The 25,961-nt window shown below is 49.8% G+C and overlaps 2 protein-coding genes across 9 annotated transcripts in view; one reads left to right on the top strand and one right to left on the bottom strand.

Annotated features, from left to right (window-relative positions):
• Nucleotides 1–11,911, top strand: part of USP22 (ubiquitin specific peptidase 22) — a 100,028-nt gene extending 88,117 nt beyond the window's left edge. For 5 of the 6 annotated variants that reach the window (XM_083799752.1, XM_083799750.1, XM_083799753.1 and 2 more), the window contains 6 exons: nucleotides 1,608–1,766; nucleotides 2,528–2,654; nucleotides 5,446–5,537; nucleotides 7,031–7,093; nucleotides 8,987–9,136; nucleotides 11,011–11,911. In XM_083799752.1, the coding sequence (XP_083655878.1) occupies nucleotides 1,608–1,766; nucleotides 2,528–2,654; nucleotides 5,446–5,537; nucleotides 7,031–7,093; nucleotides 8,987–9,136; nucleotides 11,011–11,053 (634 nt within the window). In that variant the 3' untranslated portion in view covers nucleotides 11,054–11,911. The remainder of the gene's footprint in view (nucleotides 1–1,607; nucleotides 1,767–2,527; nucleotides 2,655–5,445; nucleotides 5,538–7,030; nucleotides 7,094–8,986; nucleotides 9,137–11,010) is intronic. The other variant, XM_083799751.1, reaches the window with a different exon arrangement.
• Nucleotides 11,912–12,043: 132 nt separating this feature from the next.
• Nucleotides 12,044–25,239, bottom strand: TNFRSF13B (TNF receptor superfamily member 13B). Of its 3 annotated transcripts, none has more exons than XM_083799768.1 (5): nucleotides 22,140–25,239; nucleotides 20,155–20,295; nucleotides 19,213–19,329; nucleotides 18,521–18,769; nucleotides 12,044–17,163 (listed from the first exon to the last, which is right to left on the bottom strand). In XM_083799768.1, the coding sequence occupies exons 1-5, from the start codon at nucleotides 22,720–22,722 to the stop codon at nucleotides 16,889–16,891; spliced, it is 1,365 nt and encodes a 454-aa protein (XP_083655894.1). In that variant the 5' UTR covers nucleotides 22,723–25,239; the 3' UTR covers nucleotides 12,044–16,888. The 3 variants fall into 3 exon arrangements, with proteins under 3 accessions (XP_083655894.1, XP_083655893.1, XP_083655895.1); XM_083799767.1 differs by having other exon boundaries at nucleotides 18,521–18,772; nucleotides 22,140–24,826; XM_083799769.1 differs by having other exon boundaries at nucleotides 18,521–18,772; nucleotides 20,155–24,824.
• Between the last annotated feature and the right edge of the window lie 722 nt (nucleotides 25,240–25,961).

Below are 25,961 nucleotides of genomic sequence, written 5' to 3'. Positions count from 1 at the left end.
AGTGGTTTGAATCTTTTCTTTCTTGAATAAAATAAATTCCTGCAAGACAACAACAGTTTAAAGACAACATGAGCTAAATAAAATAAATTACTAGTTAACCATCATATATTAAGACATGCTAAAAAAAAATAAAAGCTATCTGGAAAGCATCACAGGCTTATGAATGTAAACTTCTTACTACTCTGAGGAAGGTTTTTAATTTCCAAGTTTGTGAGAAAAAGACTTCCCAGATCTCATTGGTTTTGGAAGCATGCAATTGCCACTGCATTTGAGGAAAGTTCTGATATGTAATCGTATTTTCCTTCAGTTAAGAGCCTTGTGTATCATCAGGAGAGGTTTGAAAGAGGCTGATGTTATGTAATCTCAGGTACCAGCAAGTATGTCTTACAAGAGTAAGAAAAATTGTATTTGTTGTTCTACTGTGTACTGGAGCAAGCTGACTTCTCTTTCAAGATGTTTGGTGTTGCCATAGTTCAGAAGTTAGAGCTCTTGTGTGGGCTTTTTTGGTCTTGCATTCTTTATAATTAGCCACGGTGTCCTGAAGATGGACTACTGTGCTCTCTTTATTTGAATTTGTTTTTATTCTCAATTTTCTGGAGAGATTTGTAGAAGATTCATTGTAGGAAAAAGTACGAAGTTATGTTCTTTGCCTGGTAGAGCCACAGAATCATAATAAAAAGTTTGGTTTGTAATGACATCGTATTAACATTGAAGCAATTTTAACAAAACAAGTTTGTTTTGAAAATTCACAAATCTTGCACAAATGGAGATGGAAAAAAAAAGGCAGAATATTGTATGCTTAGTGAAATCTTGGAGACAAAGACAAAAGTTTTAGAGGAAGAGGGAACTCAACAACAAAAAGCATAATGACCACAAACAGAAAATGTTTCTAAAGTAGAACCCAAAACTAAGGTTCCCATTAATATGTAAATGGTAGAAGAAAAAGGATTTGAGTCAGTACAAGATAAAATTTTGAGAAGCTTTCTCCGTAGTCTAGCTGATGACTTATATTCAGCTGTCTTGCAGAGAAATCTGATCAAGAACATGCACTTCTTGATGCAGTTATTCTTTGGCCTCTCAAATTCCAAATGTTGCAAGGGATTCTTATAAGAACTGCAATGCTTAATTCATTGCAGTATTGTGTAGCAGAAGTATTTGGCTCTCTTTTTCTTTAAGTACTTTTAAGCACTGTCTTCCATGTCTGAGCAGAGGACCAGCCTTCTGAACTAGCTGGACTGCGTGTCACTCTCGTAGATGTTAGCTGGTAGTATGACCAGAACCTCTATCTCCAAGCAACACCCAACTGGTTCACTTGGAGTCACGGGGCTCCAGTAGGTGGGAGAGTGTATTCAACAAACATATTTCTGCATCCACTCTATCAAATACATTTCCTAAAACATACGGCTTTTAAATATGCAGAAAAACAATCAGTTGTGGGAAGACACTCTGGAGCAACTTATATTTTTTTGTCATCTTTGAGTGCCCTCTAGGGGTGATGTAAATCCCATAGTTTTTTAAAGTACAGTATCTGGTGTGCACTCTGAAGTGAGAGAATCTGTTCATTTTACTTCCTTTAAATATGTATTAAACTGCTTTCTTTTTCATAGTGGCGTTTCCACAACGATAGACCCATTTTGGGACATCAGTTTGGATTTGCCAGGCTCTTCCACCCCGTTCTGGCCACTGAGTCCAGGGAGTGATGGCAGTGTCGTAAATGGGGAAAGCCATGTATCAGGCACCACCACTCTCACAGACTGCTTGCGAAGGTATGAATTGAGACAAATACAATTTTGGCGGGGTAAAAAGAATTTGGCTTCATTCTGTTTTCCACAGGTGGCATTGAGCAATGGGAGTAAGTGATGCTTTGTCATGGCATTATCCGCAAACAACATTCCATACGTTTTAGATTTTGCATAAGACAAAATGAGAAAGATATAGAAGGTTCAGAGCAACAGTAGGCTTAACAATAAGCAGTCAAACCCAGTTGACATGTGATGCAAAAAGAAAATAAATTTTACACTGCCTGCTGCCAGGCAGTGTGGTTTTATATCATCGAAACCTCTGGCATCTCTCTCCATGTCATCTGAGCTTTTGACCATAGCCCCTTAGAAGGCTACAAGCAAGACTGTCCTGCAGACTAATGTGCAACCGGGCACAGAAATCTGTCTTACTGCTTCATAATTTCCATATCAATGTTTTTGGGTTTGAAAATGAAGGATCTTTGTCTGAAAATTAGCTGTTCGGTTCTAGGAGGTGAGCAAACATTTAGCTTCTTTCTCAATTATTGATGCACTCCAGTGCAATGTGCCCAAGTAGAGTAATGATAGATGTTCAGTTTGGATATCTGAACCATAACACTTTAGACTATTATACATATTTTTTCCTGAATTATGACATAAAAGACATGAGCAACTTCTCTTGTGGTGTCAGTGAGTCACAAGTAAAAGTGAAAGAAGCAATTTCAGCATGTGTGGAAAATAGTCTGATCATGTTGTGCATCCTTTTGTTTTTTATTTTTTTAATTCAGGTTTACAAGGCCAGAACATCTAGGAAGCAGTGCCAAAATCAAATGTAGTGGTTGCCATAGCTACCAGGAATCTACCAAACAACTCACTATGAAGAAATTACCCATTGTGGCCTGTTTTCATCTCAAAGTAAGTTCACAGGGGGCAGACAGAGCAGGGAACATACATTCCTCTTCGAGAGGATGAGCTAAATTCCTGGACATATCTTTTGGCTTTCACTGGCTATTCTTTTATGATATAAATTAATATAAGGAACAGCTTGCATGCCTAGCTAGATTTTCTATTAAGATATTATTACATTACATATAATGTAGCTTTGCAGCATGTCTCTGGGAACCTAACAAGAATCTAGAAACAAAATGGAAGGTTAGTACAATACCTGAACCAGTGTAAAAACCAATCTCCGATAACATTTACTCATACTGCACGGTAACATTTTTACCCTGCGTTTCTACTGGAAGGATACAACAGAGAAGCTCTGCGTTGAAGGGAAGATATAAAAAAGTTAGCAGTTGCAAAGGATTCTTTTATATTCCCAGCTAATTAACTCAAGATAGTTTTCAGCATTTCCAATCCAAATTGTGTCAGGTGCAATGATGGGAGTTACATCAGAGTTGGTGCCCTCAGATAGTTTAGTCCTGTATGATTTGTGTCTTAAAGAGTGTGACTGTGGTGCAAAGCAGGCATCTATCACAGAAGATGACTGTCATTCTGTGTCAAGAGGCAAAGGGTCCTTGAAAAGTGATGCCACAGGCCTTTATGGAGGCAGCCACCATTATAACTTAACTGCATCTTTGATCTGCTTGAACAGATGCAGCCCTCTAATATTTCGAGTGTCTCCTGGGTCAGAATGACAGTCCTCTCATTGCTAGGCAGCAACTGACGGTCACTGTCCTCAGCTCTGACTATGATCAGTGCTTCAGGAAACTGCTTATCTGGTGATACTAGTGTCACATAAACTACCTAAAGAATAGCAGCGTTTTACTTACGACTGGAAGCACACAAATCAGCAACCTCTGTGCTGTGCACCAGTGAAGGCTTGCATTGCTTCTCCTTTTCCAGTGGGGAAATTAGTGTATTGAAAGAACACACACTCCCACCTTTTGCACCAGAAACTACTTTTGGTTATTTAATACTTACTTGGTTTCTAGGCTTTGAACGTTGGTAAAACACTTGGGTAACTTTAATAGTTTTGGAAGTAGACCTTTGTCTTGTACTTGTCACGGCAAAGTCTGGAGTTTTGCTGCAGCAAACAGGTTGTTTTTCTGGTTTATTTTCTGATAGTCCTCTAAGCTAGTTCAGTACGTTCATACTGGAAAATCTAATAATGTGCAACCGCGTTGTCACGGTCTCACTGAGCAAGCTGTGTATTGTATTCAATATACGATTGTCGTTTGGAACTGCTGAATAACATAGCAGCTCCATTTCCAGAGTGGCAGCAATTTCAAAGTTTATTTTAAAAATCTGGCTTGTACAGAAGCTTGCTAATGAAATGAAGTCTTGAAATGAAAACAGGGAATGCCATAGGAAGATCTGTGTTCATGAGAAAGGGCAGATTCTGCTTTCTACTAGAGAAGGGTTTTACAGGCAGAGAGAATTCCCAGTCCTGTAGCTTAGAGGCCTTTTGAGACTGTTTGGCACAATCATGCCTTCAGATGTTCACCCCATATATATGCCAACATTTCCTCGGTTACACCTTGTGTATTAACCAAGGTGATCTGCAGTGTGGTAAGGCAAGACAGTAGCCTGCCTGGAATAGGCAGAGGCACAGCTCCACAGCTCCTTTGTTTTCCTGTTGCTCTTTGTGGTCATCCTGAAGGATGTTCCTGCATGGCTGACTTGGTTGCCTTTTTTTTTTTTTTAATTAAGAGAGAGGGAGAGAAGTTTGAGGGTGTTGGCTTTTTTTTTTTTTTTAATGCAGAGCAGTTGGCAAGATGTGTAGGTGATTGCTCTTTGGACAAGGCAGTGTGAATATGCTAAACCCCTTTGCTAACTCAGTTCAATATTTGCGTTATGCAGAATGATTGAAGATTTTTTTTTTTAATTTTTTTTTCCTAAATGATTGTGTTGTCCCATCCATCCAAAATGCAAATTCAATTTCATGTGTTAAAGTAAAAAAAAGGAATACAAAAGGTAAGAATTACAAAAGTCTCAGCTTTTCACGTCTGGATCTGTTGCTAGGGAATTGTTATGGCACCACAATTGGAAAATAATTAACTTGAAGTGTAAATAGAGCAGAATTTCTGAGAAATGGGGAGAGAAGCTGCCTTTAAATAGCAGCTCATTCATCTCTTTCTGTTATTTGTTCCTGTTACCATTAAATGTTCAATTGACAAGATGTAGAAAGGGTGGTGGGTATTGCAGGCTGCTTTTGGCTGAGGGACAAGGCTTTTTTATTGTCATATTCCATTTTTGCCTTAATTTGAATTGGTATTCCTGTGTAGTCTTGACTTCTGTCATTTGAGATGATTGGATGGGTGGATTAAGTGTGTGAATCCGATAGCTAGAGCTCTGTCACCAGTTCTGTGTGCTAGTGTAGGCAGCAGCCCTGCATTCAAATATTACACAGTACAAATGAACGTGGGTCTGGTTAAAGGCTGTGTGTGCTGTCTAATGTATTTTTTAATATCAATTGGGAATACATTTGTGTGGATAAGTACTAAGGTAAACAATCTAATTAATATTATATTTTTCCTCTACAAATTGTGACTTACTTTCCTAGTAGAAATCGTGTTTTATCATTTACTTGGGGATCCCAGACCAAGTAGTTGGTAGAAAAAAAACTGGGAGTGTCCCTAGCTGCTGACTGCTAGTATGCTTTCATGTCATTGTACCTAAGCTTAGAACACTTATAACAGGCTAAATTTTATGTGTATCTCAAAAAAAAAAAACAACAAAAATTCTTCCACTTTGTCTCCAGCGGTTTGAACACTCAGCCAAACTGAGGCGAAAGATCACTACGTATGTCTCGTTTCCGCTGGAGCTGGACATGACACCATTCATGGCTTCCAGGTGTGTACCAAGTTCAAAATCCCCAAAGACCTGGACAGAACTGTTTACCAGTTCCATAAATGTGCAGCATGAAACATGGAACATCCTTGAATCAAGGTTATAGAACAGTATGTATAATGGTACTTCTCCTGTAAGCTTCTCCTTGAAATGTGCATCTTTTCTAAACTAATTTTAGATACACTATTGAGTTTCGTGTGCCAGAAAGGGCTTGATATTTAAACCTTTTTTCTTAATGTGTGTTATGTTTCTGGTTGCATGTTAAACTTGTAGATTCACATCCATCGTGCCTTCAGATTTTAAAGATCTGTGCTTTGAGCATCACCTGAATGCACACCCACCGGGTCATCTTGTGTTAGTAGGCAGATTAGACATTAAACTAGTGTCCAACCTAGTAATTCCAAGGTTGTAAAATTCCTTCCTCTCTATTCCTGTGCACATACAAAACTGTTTTTCTGTTTGTTTTGTACATTCAATTTCTGTTTAAACAACGCTGCCAGAAAAGCACATAATCCAAGTTAAAATAGGTTAAAATTTCTATTCGGCATTTCTATTCGGCATTTAAACAAACAGTAAGACTTCTCCCACCTCCCAGGTTCAGGAAAGACATAACATTTATATTAAAAGTACCTTTATAAAAGGAACTTGATCAGCTCAGTTAAACAAGTATCTATCAGGTATTCCCTTCAACTATACAAGAAGGTATTCGGATTTAATCTGTATCTGAAGCAACGCAGAAAGCTCCAAAACGTGGCATCTTTTAACACAGGGGCTCTATTTGAGGCTAAAATTGTAAAAGTAATTTCAAACATTTTTTTTTCTCCCTGGAGAAAAGTAGATGCTTCTGCCAGTAGAGAAAGGAGAGCCCTGCAGCTCTGTTAAATAGTGTTATATTAAGAATATATGGTTTATTCCAGTATATTCTGGAGATTTTGAGACTTTTCTGTTCCTCTGTGGTGAATTCTCCCTGGATAGAACAGGCTCTGCTGATGAAAGGTATCAAGCATAATGGAATATAGACGGGATAATCAGGAGGCATAGCTCAGTAATCTGAATTTCATCGCCTATGAAATCAACAGCCTAATCCTATTGCTGCTGTCAAAACACAAAATGAATTTACAAGTCAGAGCCAGGATGATTGACCCATCAGAGGATAAGGGATTGATGTAATTAGATATTTTTGCAGGTTTAAAATACAAATCGTTTCTTAACCTTTTTTTAAAGCTTTTTGGATCTGACGTAAACAGATCTGTATTTGCAGCTCTGAAGCCTTGACCGGCAGGAGAAATGCTGCTTCCTATGTAGCATTGCTGCAAGAACAAATAAAGCATCTTTTAGCATCCTAATCAGCAGCCCTTCTCTGCTGCTAAGCAGCATCGTGCCTTTGAATTAGGACCTGGATTCAGCTAACAGGCTGTGTCGTGTAAAACCTATTTCCTCGGTTTGGGAAGCCACTGCTTTAAGTGACTGGATTTTTGTGTGTGTATGTGTTGCAGTAAAGAGAGCAGAATGAACGGGCAATACCAGCAGCCGACGGATAGTCTAAACAATGATAATAAGTAAGTGGTACATTCCGTGACTCCTATTGTGAAAGGTAGTTGGCTTCTAGAAGGAGATATACAGGCTGCTGTATATCCTGCAGTGCGAAGTGCGTTACCGTGTTTGATGACAGCACAGTAAGTCTGAACTGTTGCAAAATAAAGCTTCGTTTGCTCTGATTGCATACCCTTTCATGGTTCTGTGGCAGCTAACTTGCTAATCTGAAGATGGTAACCCCAGCAATCGGTCTGTGGACAAAATTAAAAGCTATGGTTCCGGTAGTAAAAGGGATGGGTGTTTCCTTTAAATAATCCAATTTCTATTGCAATGGCAAAGGAGGTTCCAGAGGACTGAAAGTAAGTCCCAGTTAGATGACCCCAGTAATCGTGGGGTCTGTTGGGCAGGCACGAATTCCAGTCAGAATAACAGAGTGGCTGACACATGACTCGCTCAAGAATTCAAAGGAGAGTAATTGAAACTAACGTTCAGAGCTTTATGGAAAAAGAGATGGTCACACAAACTTCTTTTTTAATTAAGGTTACCAGTTTGGTTGCTGCAGTCATATGTTAATGTAGTGTATTTAAATTCCTAAAGGCATTTCATTTGCACTAAAAGTTTCATTAAGAAACCGGAATCAGAACAGATTGAAAAACTAACCACCCAGGTCTTAGCACAGTTGTCATAGAAGCAGATACCAATCAGGTGTGCAACCTGTGCTCCTACAGGGATTGACTTGTGAGATGTCTAGTGTTTAATAACTGTTAGCAAAGAGCTAAAAGAAAACAAAATCGATCACTGTTGAGGTTTGCACACAACATAGGCTGAAGTAATTGTTAATGCAGAAAAAGATGAGGTAATTAGGTAACAGCAGAGATGTCTGAGTTGCTCGGTGTGCTGGATGCCAGTAAACAGTTGGGGCAGTCCTAGAATCCTGCATCTAGGACTGAAGTGTTGTCCAGCCTAATAAGATTTCCATCTAGGAAGAGGGTGACTCTTACACGTGTGGCTCTGTAGACAGTCAGCTGAATTAAGAGCCTTGTTGTGGCACCACTGTGTCAAAAGAGCTCTGTGGTTTTTAAAGATAAGTAGGACAACATCAAGCAAGATTAGAGAGATTATTTTACCATGGTGTAGCTGTGTTTGCATCCAGGTTGGGGGATAGCATTTTAAAAAGAGACAAAGATTGGAGAACATTACAAAAAGAGCCACAAATATAACTGGGAACAAAATCTTACCTTTGAACAAAAAAATGAAGGACTTCAGTCTTTCCCGTTAAAGTTGAAGCTAACTTAGTATATCAGTACCTTTCTTTCGAGCAGAGATGCCTGGTAGTTTTCAGGTTAGCAAACAAATGCACAGCAACATCTGAAAGCTGGAAGTTGAGGCTGAAAATACTCTGCATTTCAAAATAAGTACAGACTTTCCAGATTAAGGACAATTACTCAGTACAGCAGTTTATCGCTGGAAATAATTAAAATTAGCTATACTTAAGATTAATTCCTTCCCTAGCCCCCAAAATACTTTTTTTCTGGTTTACTAGAGTAGCTAGTTCACTAGAGGGAAATAGGAGAAATAAGAGGTCAGAATAGATAATCAGCGGTCCTCTACAGGAATGCATCAAGATCAATCTATTTTAGAAGAAAAATCTTCAGTAGCTAGTATTGGTGAAGCTGATGGCTGTCATCAGACTGGAATGTTACAGTAATGGCAAGACAGGGAAAGAAAAATGTGGTTCTTTTTCCCTGGGCAAGGGTGCCCTGTTTCCAGTCAGCGTTAAGAGCTGGTGTTGTATTGATGGATCTGATCCTTTACCATTTCTGTATGTGCTTACGAACACAAGCTTTTGCCTCTTTAAAATGTCATTTATTTTTCCCCTGTTGATCCACGTATTGATTAACTCTCTTCTGTACCAGGTATTCCTTGTTTGCAGTAGTTAATCACCAGGGAACCTTGGAGAGCGGGCACTATACCAGCTTCATCCGGCAGCACAAGGACCAGTGGTTCAAGTGTGATGATGCCATTATCACCAAGGCTAGCATTAAGGATGTACTAGACAGTGAAGGGTAAGTTACGAACTGAAAAGGGAGAAAGAAGGAAAATTGTCCTTTGGGTTTTTCTTATTTACAGGTGAAAGACCCTATAACCTCTGAGAAGACTTAATTACTCTCTTTGAATATGTAATGATTCTCTGTGTGTGTATCGGTGCTTCAGAATGTCGCTTTATAGTAGTGAATTGGTTTCAGGAAGAAACGGGGAAGGACAAGGGAGCATCAGCTCACACAGCAGTGTTTGTAACTGGTGCTCACGTTCAAACTGGCTGCTCATGGAGGGGAATCTAAAAGCCAAAGTGATGTGGTCACCCAGTGTAGGAGCATACTATTTGAATATTCATCTCCTTGACACACTCTGCTCTTTGCATAACCTTTGGGTTATTGTGGGTGTAAAAGATCTGAGGAAAAGCCATTAAGAAAATAGTACGAGGCAGAGTTGCAAGGCTATATGGAAGGCAGGCATAGAACATGAGCTGTTTCTTAGTTCATGTCTTTAAATTGATTTCAGGTTGACATCATGATTTCAGATGCTTGGCGTTAGACAAGCAGTGGGAGCGCAGAGCAGTAGTTTGCAAGGGAAGCATCTTGGTGTTCCTCATTTGAGGGAAGCACTGGGGGTTGGTATATATTTCAAGAATAAGGTAACTTAAAAACTGAAGTCTTCATTTTGGCATTTTCAACTGTGGGCATGGTACTGGAAAGATAAGCCTGCTTTGTTTTTGTTTTAATTATTCATGACATTTCCATTGATTTCTGCAGGCACAGATGTTCAGCTAGCAATTTTTAAAACAGATCTTGCCATCTTTTCCTTTTTTGAACTTCAACCGGGAAGTGCAAAATTTCTCCTATGATACCTGAATTTTAGTGTTAAATGATTTGACTAAAGTAACGAGTGCTTTGAGGTCAGCAGAAGAAATAAACTTTTCTTCAGTAACAACTGGCTAGCTTTGGACCTGGGATGGGGTATGTCTGTAGAAGAACCTGCCATATGCAAGGAGGGGAGGATATGCAACACAACTGCTGCACATCCGTCTCAGTAAAGGCTAGTTTGATCTCTGATTCATTTTCCCTGGTTCGGATTAAGTCTGGCACTGAGTAGATCTGCACTGTGCGAGGGAAGCTTTGTAGGACTGGAAACATAACAATAATAATTGGAAAGTCTAAAAATTATGCTGAAGCTTTTTAACGGAGTCATGCAATGACCCTGTCAGTGTGTGGTGTGTAAAGGGTACGTAGAGATCACTCTGCTTCCATCTACACGTAACTGCTTGAGGGCTGGGCTCTGTTGTGTAGCAGTACACACACAGTAATTAAGGACAGGAAGAATTTCATCTTGTTAAAACACCAGATTTGAGTACAGATTGAGACATTAGACATATGAGTTGTATTTGATTGGGACACACGAGTTTTCACCCATGTGCCTGGTTCTTCATTTTGTTTCTGTCAGAGTAAATGGCAGACAGTCTGCAGTAATCCCAAATGTCTGATGCTGTGGTTATACGAGTCTAAAGCAACAGTTGCATCTTAAAGCCACCACGGTTGTGTTTTGTGTCATGGTAGTGTTAAAGGGATGCTGCCTGTCTGGACATCAACACAGTCCAATCTTGCAGAGCTTCCAGGTTCTAAGTCGATTGTACAACAAGAGGGGTTTGACTGCTTGATGGACAAATGTTCCGTTTCCTGAGTTACTGGTAAAATTATTTCAGCTGGCTTCCCTCCTTCTCTTCCATGGTTACTGTAGGGAGCTGGCATGTCCCTGGAATTGCTTCAAATTGAAAAGAAAAACAAAATTAATAGTCCTCATTTTTCACAATTGCATCAATGGAAATACTAATCTGCTATGATGCACAGCAGAAAGCTGAAACTGTATCTCTGCTTTCTTGCAGGTATTTGCTGTTCTATCACAAACAGTTCCTGGAGTATGAATAGCCTTATCCAGCAGCTTGTCAGATATAAACAAGGAAGAAAATAAGCAAGCCTTCTGAATCGACACACAAACCTACCTGAAATGAAAAGACCCATTAAAAAACAACTAGCACTGAGCTGTAACAGGACCTACTTGACACTGGCTCAAAGCCTGGCGGAGTAAGAAACGAACAATGTCCAACGTGTATGCAGTCCCGCAAGGACAGAAAGGGGGAAAAAGGAGGCTACAGTCAGTCACTTAACAGAGGAAATATAAAATGAAAGGAATGCTCTGGGTGGGGGAAATGGGAGCAGAGGAGTCCAGGCACTGGTACATCTCCTATGTTCCTCCAAAATGTGTGTGGGAAGGCAAGGGGGTGTACCCTCATCTCCATAAAGCATCTTCTCCATTGGTGCTTCAGCTCCAACGACCAATCATATAACAGTTAAAATTAAAAATCCAAGCCCATTTTTTATGCATATGGGTCTGAAAGCAGTAAAGTGGAGGAGGATGGGATGACACAACTAAAGGACTTTGCAAGTATCTTTTTATTTGTGAATTTTAGTTATTAAATAAATACAGTATGAAACTATTAGGCTCTTTTTTTTTCCAACAAATAAAAGAAATCCTGGATTGTGGAACTGAAGCTACAGTACAGACAGGTTTTCAAGCATGCCTGCTTGCACAGGTAATGTTCAATGCCATCGGACTGCTCGTCAAAAGCATCAGCACAGATTCTTTTCTGTTTTGAGCCCTTTTTTTTGTTTTCTATAAATAGCTATTTTCTTAATTTTTTTCCTTTATTCCCTTTTTTCACGAGAATGAGATTCATTAATGCAACCATCAGTAAAAATGAATGAATTGGCGTGTTTATACTGTAAGAGTGGTCTTGGTTCTTTTTTTAAATCTTGTGAATAAGTTCGAATTCCTCAGAATTGCTTGTTTTGTTGTTGCTGGTTTGGGTTGTTGTTGGTTTTTTTTTTGTTGTTTTGTTTTGTTTTTCCCCCCCCTGTTGCCTTCCAAAGGCATATATAGCTGATACTTGAAAGAACCTCGGTATTGAAAAATATACCATCTGTTAGAAACGGTTGCTGCTGGGGGCAGCATTGAGCGATAGATCTGCTGCTATTGAGCACTTCTGCAGTGCACTAGGTTTTTAAGTAAACAACACATTTTCCTGGTATGTGCTAGGCTGGTATTGGTTCCTTGTATCCTCCCACATGTATTAACTCCTCACATACTCTTCTCCTCTTTGCAGCCTCCGTATCCATGTCCTTAGCCTACAGCAGCTGGTGTATCAGCTTGCTTTTGCTTTGTCACAAATGCAGTTTTGTTCCCTTTTCTCTCCCTTCGTCGCTGTCTTTTAAAGCAGCTCGTTGGCCTGCCTGGATACCAGCGGTAGCGGCTCGTGTGCTCTGTCTTGCTCTCAGGAGGCTGGGCTGTGGATTGAATTGCAGCCCATGAGAGAAACCATTCAGAACACAGAGCTTAAAAGAGCAAAAAATAACTTTGCTCTCCCTTAAGGAGCCTGGAGAGAGTCGTGTTAAGAGTTAGGCACCGTATAAACTGGCGTAAGGGCCACACCAAAAAGGTCATTAAGCTCTGGATGTATATCCAAACAGCTGATCCTTGACTTAAACAGTGCTTAAAAACATGGATGGGTCCTGTCTTTTAGATCAGTATTCCAGAAATGGGGATGGGCCATCTCTAACCTGTCTGAGAGAAGAGGGGTGGAAAGCAGTCTGTGTAACAACAGAAATAGGAGGAAAAATAAGTGAAGCCTGGGTTTGTTTGTTTTTTAAATGAGCGTCTTACAAGAGATGCTACACAAAAGGGTGGTGGAATCGCATTTGATTTGCACGCAAGCTGGAGAGTACAAGGTGGTTTTGTGCATCAGGAGATCTCTGTGACAGTTTGCAACTAGGAGGGAAGGAGAACCGACTAATTGAAGCTCCTTGAATACCAAATCAGACACAGAAAACGTACTGCACAGTGTGCGAGTTACCTAGGCAGCGCGGTTTCTGCAGAAGCGATAGCGTACTCTGGTTTCATAACCTGTCTTTCTCTATCGTCATGCTTGAAATAATTTTCAGTTGTAATTGGGTACTGCAAAATTTAACCTGAGTGTTCTTGCCGCAAATGTAACACTGCTGGAGAAATGCGGATGAATGGCACACCCGCAGGAAAGGGGGGGCCCTCCTCTCCCTCCCGGAATTGGGCGCAGCATCGTGCAGATGCTTGACGACGCTTTCTGCTACCTTTTAATAATGCAGCAAGCTTGCAGAGGAAGACGAGAATCAGCCTTTCATTATTCCCATGGCTGCTGCAGCCCGCGTCGCTGCCTCGCCCCGGTGCTGGAGGAGCAGTGCCACCGCGCGGCAGCTGGGCTGGCGCTTTGTGGTGCTGAGCTCGGAGCCCTTGGCTGCTGGTCTCCAGCTGGAGCCTGAACAAGTGAATTCTGTTTTCCGCTAGCACGCGCTTGGCCACCGGAGCTAATGCGGTCTGTTTTGTTAATCCTTCAGAAATGAACTGTTTAGGGACAAGGCCAGCCACATAAATCAGCCTTATTTGTTTTCTCCCCACCCACACCCACCCCTCTCAAGCCGGTGAAGAGGGCTGCGCTCTGTGCAACTGCACCAGCGCGGCTGGTTTTCGGTGGGAGATGGAGAGCAAGGTAGATTTCAGTGCTCTGGTTTGGGCTTCCAAAGCAGAATTCCTGGTGTATTAAAAGCTCTTCTTTCCCCCTGAATTGTACCAGGCAGGTTTCTATTTCCAGCAACAGTAAATCAGCACAGGTTGATAGAGAAGCAGAGAACCCTTTCCCTCTTCCTATGAAAATGGAAGGACAGCTGCTGTCACACGATCAGCGCTACCCCTCATTATGTTTTCCCCCAAACGCAGCCTTCTCTTTCCCTTCATCTGCCGAGGAGCTCAGACACAAGGTTTATTCCCTGCAGAACTGGGAGGCTGCTCTTGGCAGAACTCAGCGTCACCTTCAGGAAGACGCCGACCCCAGAAGTCCTCGCTGTGCAGTGAGACGCTAAGGAAGGCCTGATCGAGTTGTGCCTCCCCGGTGCAGTGGCTGGCGGCAGCAAGAGGCTGCCTGCTGCAAGGGGCAATTGCTGCATCGCTTCAGCTGCTGACCCTGCTCGTGCCGGGGAGCAGTTTGGGGCTGACTGGTTTATTCTGAAGCACGATTTTTTTATTGGCATGGCTTGCTCTGTTACAGGGAAGCATCTGAAGAAACGACCGAAACCAAAGCCTGGTACCAGGACATGGGTCGATACCGGAGCATACCCTCTGGTTGTACACCAGCGTTGAACGTGGCTCTGTGTGTAACACAAAACCAGCCAGAAGGTGGCTGTCGGTGTCGTACCTTCTCATCACAGCCCCTGGACTGGGGAGAAAGCTTTGCTTGAGGCTGGTGCCTAATGAAAACCTGAGCAAAAGCAGGAAAGTTAGAAGCAGCTTAAGCCCCCGTGTGGATGCTCTGGCTTGGAAGTCAGTGCCCTTAATTACCGAAAGCATTTGTCCCAGGTGGTGACTGCCTGCGTCCCACGCTTCCTTCTGCTATTCAGAGGGATCTGGCCAGGTGTGCTCTGTCAGAGCTCTTGGCCAGGGGCTGCAAACATGATACCAAACCCGCCGACTTTTGGTTCCCCAGCACGCAGCTGCTGTATCTGGCAGCCTGCGTGTTACTGCTGCTCTGACCTCCGTGACGCTCCGTGTTACCTTTTCCTCTCCCTGCTGATAACAGTATTTACGTTCCCCGAAGGAGAGGAGGCCGCGCCTGGCTGAACGCTCCCCTCTCGCTTATCAGGGCTTGAAGGAGGGACCTGGCGGCTGATGGGTGTTTTCCCCTGTTTCTAGGGGAAAACTGCAGGGTGCTGCTTCCCTCGTGTATTGCAGCGAGTGCTGGAGGAGACCTACACGGGCAGCAGGAGCAGGAGCTGCGGCTTGCCAGGGCCAGGCAGGGTGAGCTCTTGTGGCAGCTCGTGTAAAAGCTTTCCTAAAGCCTTGGTTTGAATAATTGATGCTTCCCGAGCCTCGAGAGATACTCTAATTGCAAAACTGGTGGCGTGTTCAGGTTTATTGTTTGATTGTTTGCTTTAAATAAGGTTCTGGCTCCTCGCACAGGCGGTGTGGGGGAGTACCCATTACACGGGGGGGGGTCTGTCCCTCTGTCCCCGCGGGTGACACCTGAGCAGGGCTGAAGCTGCCTGTCCCCTCGGTGCTGGGGCCGGGCAGCGCGAGGTGAGGCTGCGCCTGCTTACAGGTGTCCTCCTGGAGTCCCCGGCCTCGCGGGGAAGTGCTCGGGGTGGTGGGGACGTGGCACAGATGGAAATGCACAAGAGCTGCCCCATGGTAAGTGCAAAGCCCCTTCATCGGCCGAACCTGAGAGGGGGAGGCTCTGGGAGAGGAAACCAAGGAAAGGAAGAGAAAGCCTGGAGAGAGAGAGGAGGATGAGGGTGGGGAGGCTCGCATGGCCTCAGCTACCATGGCCTGTTCTAAGTGCTGCACTTTCCTATCACCAATTTGTGCATCTGTTGCCCCTTCCCTGTGCGTTCTTTCAAGTTTGAAGGCCTGGTCTGAGAAACTTGTGGCAACGATCTCCTATCAGGAGGCATTTCTCACCAAGCAAAACATTCCTACTCTCTCCTTTAATGAGCATGAGAACTTGACGTTACATGTTGAAACCCACATTTTTCCATAGTAGCTTTCAAATACCGGTCAGACAAAAACTTTTCCTCAAATCAGCCGCATCACAGCCCGTCACTTTTACCAGCTACTTCAGGTAATCCAGACCAGGAGTACATCAAAGCATCAAGTCTTTCAGAAAGTTCCCAGCTTTGGATGACTTTTTGCACCTACACCCAATTCCATCGGTGATTTTGGTGCCTCCGGAGCTCCTCTCGTGCAGCGTCGTATCCCGGTGTAAGGCAAAGCCTCACCGTCCCCTGTCCTTTCCTCCCCTCAAAGCAGCGTTGAAAGCTGCCTGCGGAGCTCACACACTGAATGCTCTTGCTGTAAAGGAACTTTGTTGAAGTCAGAAAACGTGCCCCTCCTGGGAGCGTGGTGGTGGCACTCAGCGGTCGTCACAACGTCTGTGAGGAAAGTCCTGGGTCTGAGTCCGCGCCCCAGCCCTGGGAGGCTGGAGTAGGCCAGGCCGCAGCTTTGTCTGAAAGGCCTGAGATGCTTTAAAACACTTTGACCTGATTCTCTGGAAAACTCCCCGTAGTCCTGAGGAGAGAAGACCTCTCGGTGGGGGAGGCAGTCACACAGACCGCAGCCCGGGGGCGATGGATTGAGGCCAGGCTGCCCTGTCACACCTGGGCTCTGTGCGAGGCGTCACTACCCGGCTAATTCTCGAGATGGCGCCTGGCACCACCGCTTCGTCCGCCTTCTGTCCATCGAGCGTGTCCCAGACGAGCACAACTCTGCTTGGAAGCCACTTGTGGTGCAAGGCAGAATTTTCAAACGGGGAAAGGCGAGGGCCTGGCGCTTGCCACAGGCATCGGTGCCCTTCGCAGGGGCAAAGCGATGCTGGTGGAGGAACCGGGCCGAGAAGCCCCCGCGGGCCTCCGGTCCCAAGGGCCAGGAAGCACGGGGGTGTCTGCGGAGGTCAGGTCGGAGCATGGAGGCATGGCTGAACGGGGAGCAACGTCCATCACTGGAACAAGGAGAGTTTGGCTTTCCAAGAAGAAAACAGCACAGTCCGTGACCTACAGCCCCTGAGCCAAGGCTGAGCTGTGTCCACCTGCCCTGGCAGGAGCTGGGGCTGGGGATGGAGGGAGAAGCAGCTGTGTTTTGGGGGCAGAGGGGACAGCCCTCCCTTCATGCAGGAGCATTCACTGCAGTCACACCATGGGCGTCTTCTCTTGCGAAGGAGAGCAAATGATCTTAAAATGGCCATCGTCGGGGCTGGGAATCGCCCCGGTGCTTCCCGTGCTGCACACCCCGGTGTGAGCGGCCGCGGCCCTCTCCCCCGGGTGGCAGGAGGGGCTGTGGTGCGCTTTGCTCTCTTGTACCGCGGAGCCGTGTCCGGGGAAGCAGAAGCCACAGGTTTCTACTGGCTCGGGGACCCTGCTGCCGGTGGATCCATCACCAACGCTGCCCGCTTCCACCAGGCGATCTGCAAATGGACGCCGGGGGGTTAGCCTGAGGTGTTTAGGAGCAGCTTTTACCCAGGAAAGGCTCTGCTGTGCTGCCCTGAGGCCTGCAGGGAGGCAGTGCTGGAACCCACCTCCCTCCACCTCCGGTAAAACCCCTGCGTCGTGCCCGCGAGGCGGCCTGCAGCACGCAGCCCGTCCTGTGAACGGGTGAGTGCCTCGAGCAGGAAGGCTGGAGCTTTAGCACTGAAGTAATTTTAATATTTATAGCATTGCACGTAAATTGTCTTTTCATTAAGTGCTCATTTTGTAGCACGCGCGAATGAAATGGTGCGGTGCTCTGCAAGGCGCAGGGGCTGCAGCAGGGCAGGCTGAAGGGCCGCACGCTGCTCCGCGGGCTGTCAGAGGGCTCTGCTCCATCATCGGAGGCCTGATAAGCACGGCTAGGCCGGGGCTATGAAGAAGCGTGCAGTAAATCTCTTTGAACCTGTCAGCTTCCCTCAGAAGCGAGCGCCCAGTGCCAGTGCCCTGGGATGAAGCCAACAGTGGCTCAGATTGCAGCGCCGCTGGGGACTGAGCCTGACTGGAGCACCACCTCGTGTGCTCTTTCTGATTTTCCTCATCCAGCTCTGAAGTTTATGTATGTAAACTAATACGTGTATACATAAATAGGTAAGTATATATATATATATATATATTTTTTTTTTTTTAAGAGAAGGCAGGGGAGAAGAGGAGGGGGGAAAGTCAACACGTCTTTTCTATGTTGGCTTACTCCCTGTTAACCTTTCCCTATCTTTTCTTTCTACGGCAAAGACTTGTGAAGCCCCCCTGGCTCCAAGGCCTAAACTTTGGGCTTTGATGCTGCAAAGCTTTTTGATTCAGCTGCTGGGCTGCAACATTTCGCCTGTAACGAAGGAACAAACTCGTGTGAGCGTGGTCCTGGCCAGGTAGCAGTCAGCCCCAGGGCAGCCCCGAGCGAATAAACCCGGAGCTGCACTTGCTGTGAAAGCCCCGGGGTCTTCCCAAAGGTGGTTCTGTGGGAAACCAAAGGAAACAGCCACAATGGCGGCTCCTTGGGGAAGAGGATCAGCTTTTTGCAGTTCTTCTTCATGCCTTGGAGAGTCACTGGCCAGCAGCACAGCTCTTGCCCTCAGCCCAGCCCTGCATGAGTGCCTGAGAAGGGCGACAGGGGGGGAATTGGGGCACAGGACCCTAGTTCTGATCTTTTCAGGCTCAGACTGGGCTGTGCAGCACCTCGCTGGGTTCACTTTGTCTCCCGGCCCCTGCGTACCCACCAGCTCTGTTTTCGGGCGGAACCTGGGCGCCAGCTGCCCCAGCTCCCCGTCCCCTCCCGGTGCCCCCAGTGCCCCCAGCACTCACCCTTGGAGGAGTCCTCCCTGCGGTGGCAGGTCCCGGCCCCGGCCTGGCAGGATCCCACCTCTCCCTTCCTCCGCAGGTGGGTCCAGCCCAGGAAGAGGGAGCAGATGAGGGCGCAGAGGCAGAGCCCCAGCAGCAGGTACACCACCAGCCACGGCTCCTGCTCCGCGCACGACTTCTGCTCCAGCGCGGCCGCGGGAGGCAGCGCCGTGACCAGGGCGGCCGGCGGAGGTTGGGGGGTGGCCAGGGCACCTGCTGGGGGCCAGGCAGAGAGAAAGGAGAGCTTAGACCCTCCCCCCCCCGGCAAGCAGCTCACCCTAGTGACTTTTTGATAGGGGCAGGGTGCTGCTAAGGGCACTCATGCGCTCCGCTTGGGGAGGAGTTGAAAGCAGAGCTGCAGCTCCTCTGTTTGGTTGTGTTTTTTACGGCTAATAGAGGAGATCTTCCCTCTCTCCCCATTTCTCCAGCACCCACATCTCAACCCCAAGCCGGGACTTGTTGATCTGAGGGGAAAGGGCCCGTCCCTTCCCTCTCCCCCTCCCCAAGGCCATGCACCAACCCCTGGGGTCAGAGAGCAGGGTTTGCTGCCTCTTCCCTGGCTTCCACCCCATAACCCGGCTCCTCTTCCAGCCCAGCCCCTGTGGGACCCTGCCCCACGGCCCCCCCGTTCCCCCTGCCCTCGCACGCAGCCTTACATCCGCAGGAGGGGTCGCACTGCTTCGGGTGCTGCCCGCAGACCGTGGCACAGTTGATGCATTTTTTCAGGAGCTTGTCGTAGTAGAAGCCGGCTTTCCTGTTGCAAACCATGGACTCTGCGGGAAGGGAGGGAAAGGAACAGGGCTCGTCCTGAGCACGTCCTCGCCCTGAGCACGTCCTTCTGCCTGCACGGCTCCTCCTGCCTCCCCGTCACCTCCCAGCCCGGGGCCCTCCCTGCCTGGGTTCACGTGGGGACGAGCCCACGGCCGCTTGGAACAAGTCCGCAGCTCCCATGGGCGCAGGGCGAGATCTGTTTGATGCTGTTGGAAGTGTTGAAAACATCTTTGGGGCTGGCAGGTGGAGGTGTTCGGCCAGATGATAAATACCAGGGAAAGGTTTTTGCTGGCCGCTGCATGGGGAAGGGGACAGGGTGCAGCCGTGCCTGCTCATGGCAGCGAGCTCCTGGTGCTGCTCTTAGAGCTCCTGGCCCCTGGGGCTTGCGTGGCTTTTTGGGGCACACCAAAACCTGCCTGAGCACGGGCTCGGGACTATGGGGACGGCATCTCCCACCCTCACTCCCCTTGGAGACACGACACCTCACTGAGTGCAGGCTTCGACTGCACTGCGCCTCTGCTCTGCAGCACCCAGCCTCGGCGCCTGCCACAGCACGGGGCTCACATTCTGCTCCCGTTTGTCATTACCCACATTAGCAGGGCCTGGTGCATCCCTTCCGAGGGCAGGGTGTCACAGACGGGGACTAATTCTGTTAATGCAGCTCCGGGAAGGCTCCCTCGGACCCCGGGAAGGAGCAGTATGGGGATGTGGACAACTTGATCCCGGTCAGCACTGTCACATCCCCCAGTGCTTTGGGCTTGAAGCTGTTAAACCGAGCCGTCCTGGAGCCTGCCCCGTGGTCCCTCCCAGGGCCTTTCCGCACTCACCGCACAGGGCAGCACACCTCCTCACCGCGGACCGGCCGCATATGAGGCTGCAGGGGATGCACTGGCAGACGAGGGCGTCCCAGTACTGCTGGTCGGTGCAGTTGTTCATGGCATCACAGCCCAGGTGCGTCCCATCCATGGCTGCAGAACGGGAGGAAAGTGGCTACGGGGAAATTGGTGCTGCCGGGGACCCTGCGGCCGCCCTGGGGACCCCGTGCAGGGGGACGCCTGTTCTGCCCCGGCCCTAGGCTTGGGCTAAAAGCGTGCAGCAAAATCTGCTTCGGGCTTAGCGAGCACTTCAGCACAGGACATTCTCATGGGGGTTATAATCTGGACCCCGGGGACACGCAGGGTGAGCACCCAGGTCTCTGCCTGGCCCCTTGTTGTGCCTCGAGGGCGTGGGGATGTGCAAAACTGCCTGCAGCAGTGAGGGCAGGGAACTGCTTCTGCCTTTACATCCTTTTCTGAAAGGAACAGAAATGCAACCGGAATGACTGCCAGCACCATCTTCTGAAATGATTTTTAGTTCTGGAAACTTCTGAGCTCCCCTGTGGCAGAGGGGCAGTTTCTGCCATGCTGCGCGTAATTTCTGACGTCTCTGTGCGGTGTTCTGGCATCATCCTGAAAGCAGGTTTTGATGTGTCACACGTCCCTAAGCAGCAGAAGGAGAGAGGCCTCTCTGGGAGAGCTTTAAGCACCGCTCCCACCAGCACCAGCTGGGACACATGGCAGTGGAAGGACTTTTGTCCCCACAAGGAGCCATTTGTCCCATCCTACGTGACCACGACGTGTCCCGTGCTCGGGGGCTGGGGAGAGGGAAGGGGTTTGATGAGTGGCAGGGGCATTGCTGGGAGCCCTAAGCAGCAGAAAAGTCCAGAACGAATCAAAATTTAATTATTAGCTTGCTAATAAGCATTTACTTGTTAGCAGCCATTTGCTGACCGAGAGGCTCGTGGGCGACCGCATCCCTCTGCGGAGCGGAGCTGGGAGCGCAGCTGTTTCCTGTGCAGGCGGCTGGTGCCGGTGCCGAGGGGCTCGAAACAATTAAAAGCCATCGCTCCTCCGCGTGCCCGGGAGCCGCCTGTTGCCTCGGCTGGGGCCGCTGTGGTGCTGCCTTTCGAAGCCAAACATTGATTTTGGTATAGAAATGCCCCCGTGCTCTCCCTCTCGTACTTGGACACGGCTCACTCCCTCTTGTACTTGGGAGCACGCGGCAATCGGGGGCTTTGTGTGTCTGTCCGTCTGTCCTGCCGCTGCCCGGAGCAGCAACGTCCCTGCTGAGGGGCTGAGGACGGGCTTCCAGCCCTGGCTGTGAGCTGGATCCCACCCGGGGCAGCGTGGGTGAAGCCCTCCCATCCTCGCGAAGTAAAGGATAAATCCGCTCCGCGCAGGGATGCGGCCCTTCTAGTCCCTGCTGTTCAATTAACGCCGCTATGAAATTAAACAATTCCTTTCTATCGAGCTGGCTGAAGACAATCCCTGGGGCACTGCGAGGCCCAGGCCCGTGCTCTCCTCCGATGCACTTTGGAGACTTTTTGTCCCCACAGAGAAGACTGCCAGGGAGGGAGGCGAGCCCCGTGGGCGGCCGTGAGCCCGGCCATCCCTGCGCTACGTACAGCGGGTTCTGGCGTGGGACAGCTGGATGGGACACGGCGAGCTGGGGCCGTGTCAGCTGAGGCAGCTGGAGGCAGGGCAGCTCCTTCCCCATGCCCACTCTGCAGCGAGGGCAGGTCCAAGGAGGTTTTTTGTTTTTTTTTTGGCAAAACCCCTGCCCGGTGGCTGAGCTCCCTGCCCAGGATGCCCCACCAGAGCACCCGAACTCCTCCTGAATCCTCCACCCAACGCATGAAGCGACCATTTCATCCCCAGCCCTCCAAGGAGCCCCTCCGCTCCCTGCCAGCTCTCTGGAAACGTCCCCGCAGCCCTGGCACGGGCAAGCCCCTCGCCCCCAGCCCTCTTGCAGCCCCTCCGCGGGCACAACTCACGCTTGGCTCTGGCACGGCGGCTACTCCCCCTCGGCTCCTGCCATCGCACTGCGCGCTCCGAGCCCGCGCATTGCTCGGGAGGTTTATTATTAGAGGTAGATTTGATTAATGCCTGGGCCATGCGTTTCCTGGGGCTTCCCCTTATCCCTCCGATGCAAATCGGCCGCTCACGCAGCGCGCTGCATTGGCTCCAGGGCTGCCGGGGGAGTGGGGGCATGGGGGGAGGCCCCCTCCCAGGGCCACCGGGCACGGTGTGCTGGTCCTGGTGGCCACGTTGCAGCAGGGAGAGCTCCCAGATGGGTGTCTGGCTCTGCAGCCTTGCATCGCCCACCTCCAGCGGGAGGTTTTCTTGTGCAGAGAAAGCAGCTGAGCTGGGGCAGGAGAGGGTCACTTTTTTTTCCCAGCTTTGCCGAGAGAAGGAGCGGCTCTGGCTGAGCAAGAGGCTGTGCAAGATGCAAGTAGAGAGCAGCACTGTCACCCTCACTTGGGGACGCCCGAATCGGGGTATTCCTCTTCGGGAGTGTTTTGTTGGTGCCCTGCGGCAGCGAGCACTGCCCTGCGCCCCCCCCCCATCCTGTTCCATCTGCAGGAGGCTCGGGCTGTGCTGCTGGCCTGCCTGTCTCCTGCTCACCGTCTGGAGAGCATCTCGTGGCTCCCGAGGGCACGCTGGAACCGCTGCTGTTTTCCGGTGCACCTGTGCCTCGGGGGCAGGAGGGCTGCAGGAGGGCTGAGCTGCCCAGCGTGGGCACCGCGGGTCGCGGCCGGGCTCGGCGCCGCTCTCGCTGCTGGCAGTGGGTGCCGGGAGCCTCAGTCACACGGCCTGGGTGGCGTGGGGCGAAGGGCCACTGCCGAGCTGCAGGCAGCCCCTGGGGATAAGCTATACGGTTATTTTTAGGGCTCACCTCACCCTGAAAGTGGGATGGCTTTGGTCAGCGGAGCAGGGAAGGAGCAGAGCCGCGGGGCCCCTCGCCGAGCTGGCACGGGAGGGAGCGGGCTGCCGTCACCGAGCCCCAGCAGCCGTCCCGGGCCCCCACAGCGACCCGTGGCACCTCAAAAAAAAACCAAACCAGACTGGGCAGCTGCTGGTTTTGCCCTTTTTCCCCTGGTGCATTCACTTCTGGCAGTTTTTCCCCCTTATCCACGCGGCCGGGAAGGTGCGAGGGCACCGCGAGTGCGGTGGGACGGTGACTCAGCTCAGCCCCGGGGACGTTTTCTGCAGAAGCAGCAGGAGGGGGAAGGAAGAAGCAATACCTGATACTTTCTATAAACATCAGCGGGGCAGTGTCAAGGTTTTTCCGCTCCGTTAAAAAAACTCCGGCTCTGTACTTGCCACGGTGTCACAGGGAGGGACCGAGGAGGGGCCACTCGCTGCGTTTGACCGAGCACATTGCTCATGGCAGAGGCTGGCGCAGGGGAAAAGCTCTGCCGTGAGCATCCCGGGCTGGGACACGGGTCCTCGGAGAAGCTGCTGACCCAATGTGGCCCCTCTGCTGTAGGAGCTCTGGCATTTCCATCTCTGCCTCCAACCCCAAACCTCTACAGACGGGCCGTCTTCCCCTCCCCGCTCTGCGTCTGCCGCAGGGACATCCGAGGCTGAACCTGCCTGCAGCAAACAAAGCCCGGAGTGGAGAAACCCAGCACCCTGCGGCTGCTCAGCCCCGCAGCAGCTGGATGTGACCCGCGGTGACACCGCAGCAGCGAGGCTGTGCCGCCGGTCGCGGCTCTGCACTCGCAGCCGATGCCACGGACGGGCTCGTTGCCGGGCTCGGGTCTCCGCCTGGGGAGAGACACACGGAGGGGGGTCAGGGTCTGGAAAGGAGCAGGGAGGCCGAGGCATGGCTGGGAGAGGGCGACTGCGGGGTGGAAATCCCAATGTGGGAGCTCTGGGAGGAAAACGCGCCTTTGGCCGCGTGCCGCTGTCGGCCGTCCCGCCGCAGCCTCAGCCCACAAAGCTCCGTGCCCCAGGGGGAAGCAGAGCCCAGGGCTCGTTCACCTGCAGGACGAAGGAAATCGTGATTTCGGGGTCTGCCTGTGCTGCTCGAGCGTGGCGCGGCGAGGGCCTGGAGCTACGGCCCCAGCCCTGCCCGCCGGCTCTCGGGGTTTTGCAGGGGAAACCTGCCCCCGTAAATAGCAGCGGGGGACTTGCAGTTTCCACCCTCGCGTGCCCTCAAGAGGGAAGTGAGAAGCACTTGGGGGCGGTTTGTCCCTCCTCGCTGAGCAGAGACCAGGCCGTGTGAGCTCAGCTCTAAAATCCTCGGGGGGTGCTGCGGCTGCGCCCCCGTATCCCGGCCGGGCACCGCGAGTGGCATCACGCCTCCTGCCGCCTCCGAGGATGCTGCGTGGCCCTGAGGGACCTCCAAATGCAGTCTCCTGCCTGCTGCTTTCTTGCCGTGGGTGCCTTAGCCCTCTCCTGGGTTAAATCCTGCCTTTGCTGTATGGTACTGGAGGGAGAGCATCATATGGCTGCTCCCCGTGCACCCTCCCAGCGTGGCTCCGTGTCCTTCAGCACCCGCCTGCAGACGGCTCCAGCAGTGCCCAGGTCCATTTTGGGGGCATGGAGCCCCGTTTTGTCCCAACACGAAAATGATTTTATTCCTCTGGGCTCGTGCCCCAGTGCTGCTGCTGCAAGGAGAGCTGCAGGGCACGGGCGCACAGTGTGAACAGCGTTTGGCTCCCAGACTTTTTGGGGCAGCCTTGCCTTCCCGCTGGTGCTCGCGGCAGCTTTCCTGGGATATTTCCCTTCCAGCCTGCTCTCGGCCCCTTCCGATTCGTGAAACCTCGGCCAAGGCATTTGCTTGCACGTGTGCTCCCTTTGGGACCCCAAAAGAGGGGCCGTGAGGGGGAAGGGGAAGAGGAGCCGTTTTGGGTTGAAACCGTGAGGCCGGGCTGAGCACAGCTGGCTGCTGGGGGACTCATTTCTCTCACCCTAATTCCCCGTGGACGCCTGCTCTCGAGCGTGCTGGGGTCAGGATGCACCCAATGACCCGTGCCGCCTGCCCATCGTGCATCCCACCATGCCTCGTAGCAGCTGCTCCGCGATCAAACCCCCCCCAGTTTTGGGGTATGGGCAAGCCCAGCTGCAGAGCTGCAGCCATCCACCCCATCCACCAAAATAAAATAATAAAATAAAATAAAATAATAAAATAAAATAATAATAATAAAATAAAATAAATAAAATAAAATAAAATAAAATAAAATAAAATAAAATAAAATAAAATAAAATAAAATAATAAAATAGATAAATTCGCCACCAGGGCTTGTGTCCACGTCCCCGGGAGGCCACCGCCAGCGAGTGCCAGCCCCGAGCATCCCAGCGGTGCCAGCCCCATGCTGCCACCCCCCGGCTGGGCGCAACCGGGAGCCGGGGGGGCACAATTTAGGGCCGGGGGGGGCACAATCGAGGGCTGCGGCCCCCTCTGCCCAGCTCCTGCAGCCCGGGGGGGGCCGGAGAAGCAGGGCCCGGCTCTTCGTGTCTCTGCCCAGGAGGTGGCAGCCTCGGCTCGCCCAGCCCGGCTGGGTGCTGGGTGCTGGTGCTGGGTGCTGGGTGCTGGTGCTGGGTGCTGGGTGCTGGGTGCTGGTGCTGGGTGCTGGTGCTGGGTGCTGGGGGCTGGTGCTGGGTGCTGGTGCTGGGTGCTGGTGCTGGGGGCTGGGGGCTGGGTGCTGGGGGCTGGTGCTGGGTGCTGGGGGCTCTGCTTGCAGCCCACCACCCCTCCATCTCCTGCCCTGCCCGGCCGGGGGCTCGGCAGCACCCAGGCTGCTTCCCCGCTCCCGAGCATCCCTTTGCACCAGCCCTGCACACAAGTTGGGGTTCAGACAGCCCCC

Source organism: Anser anser (genome assembly GCF_964211835.1).
Source record: "Anser anser genome assembly, chromosome: 15".
Classification (NCBI taxonomy): Eukaryota; Metazoa; Chordata; class Aves; order Anseriformes; family Anatidae; genus Anser; species Anser anser.
This window is presented reverse-complemented; position numbering and strand designations above follow the sequence as displayed.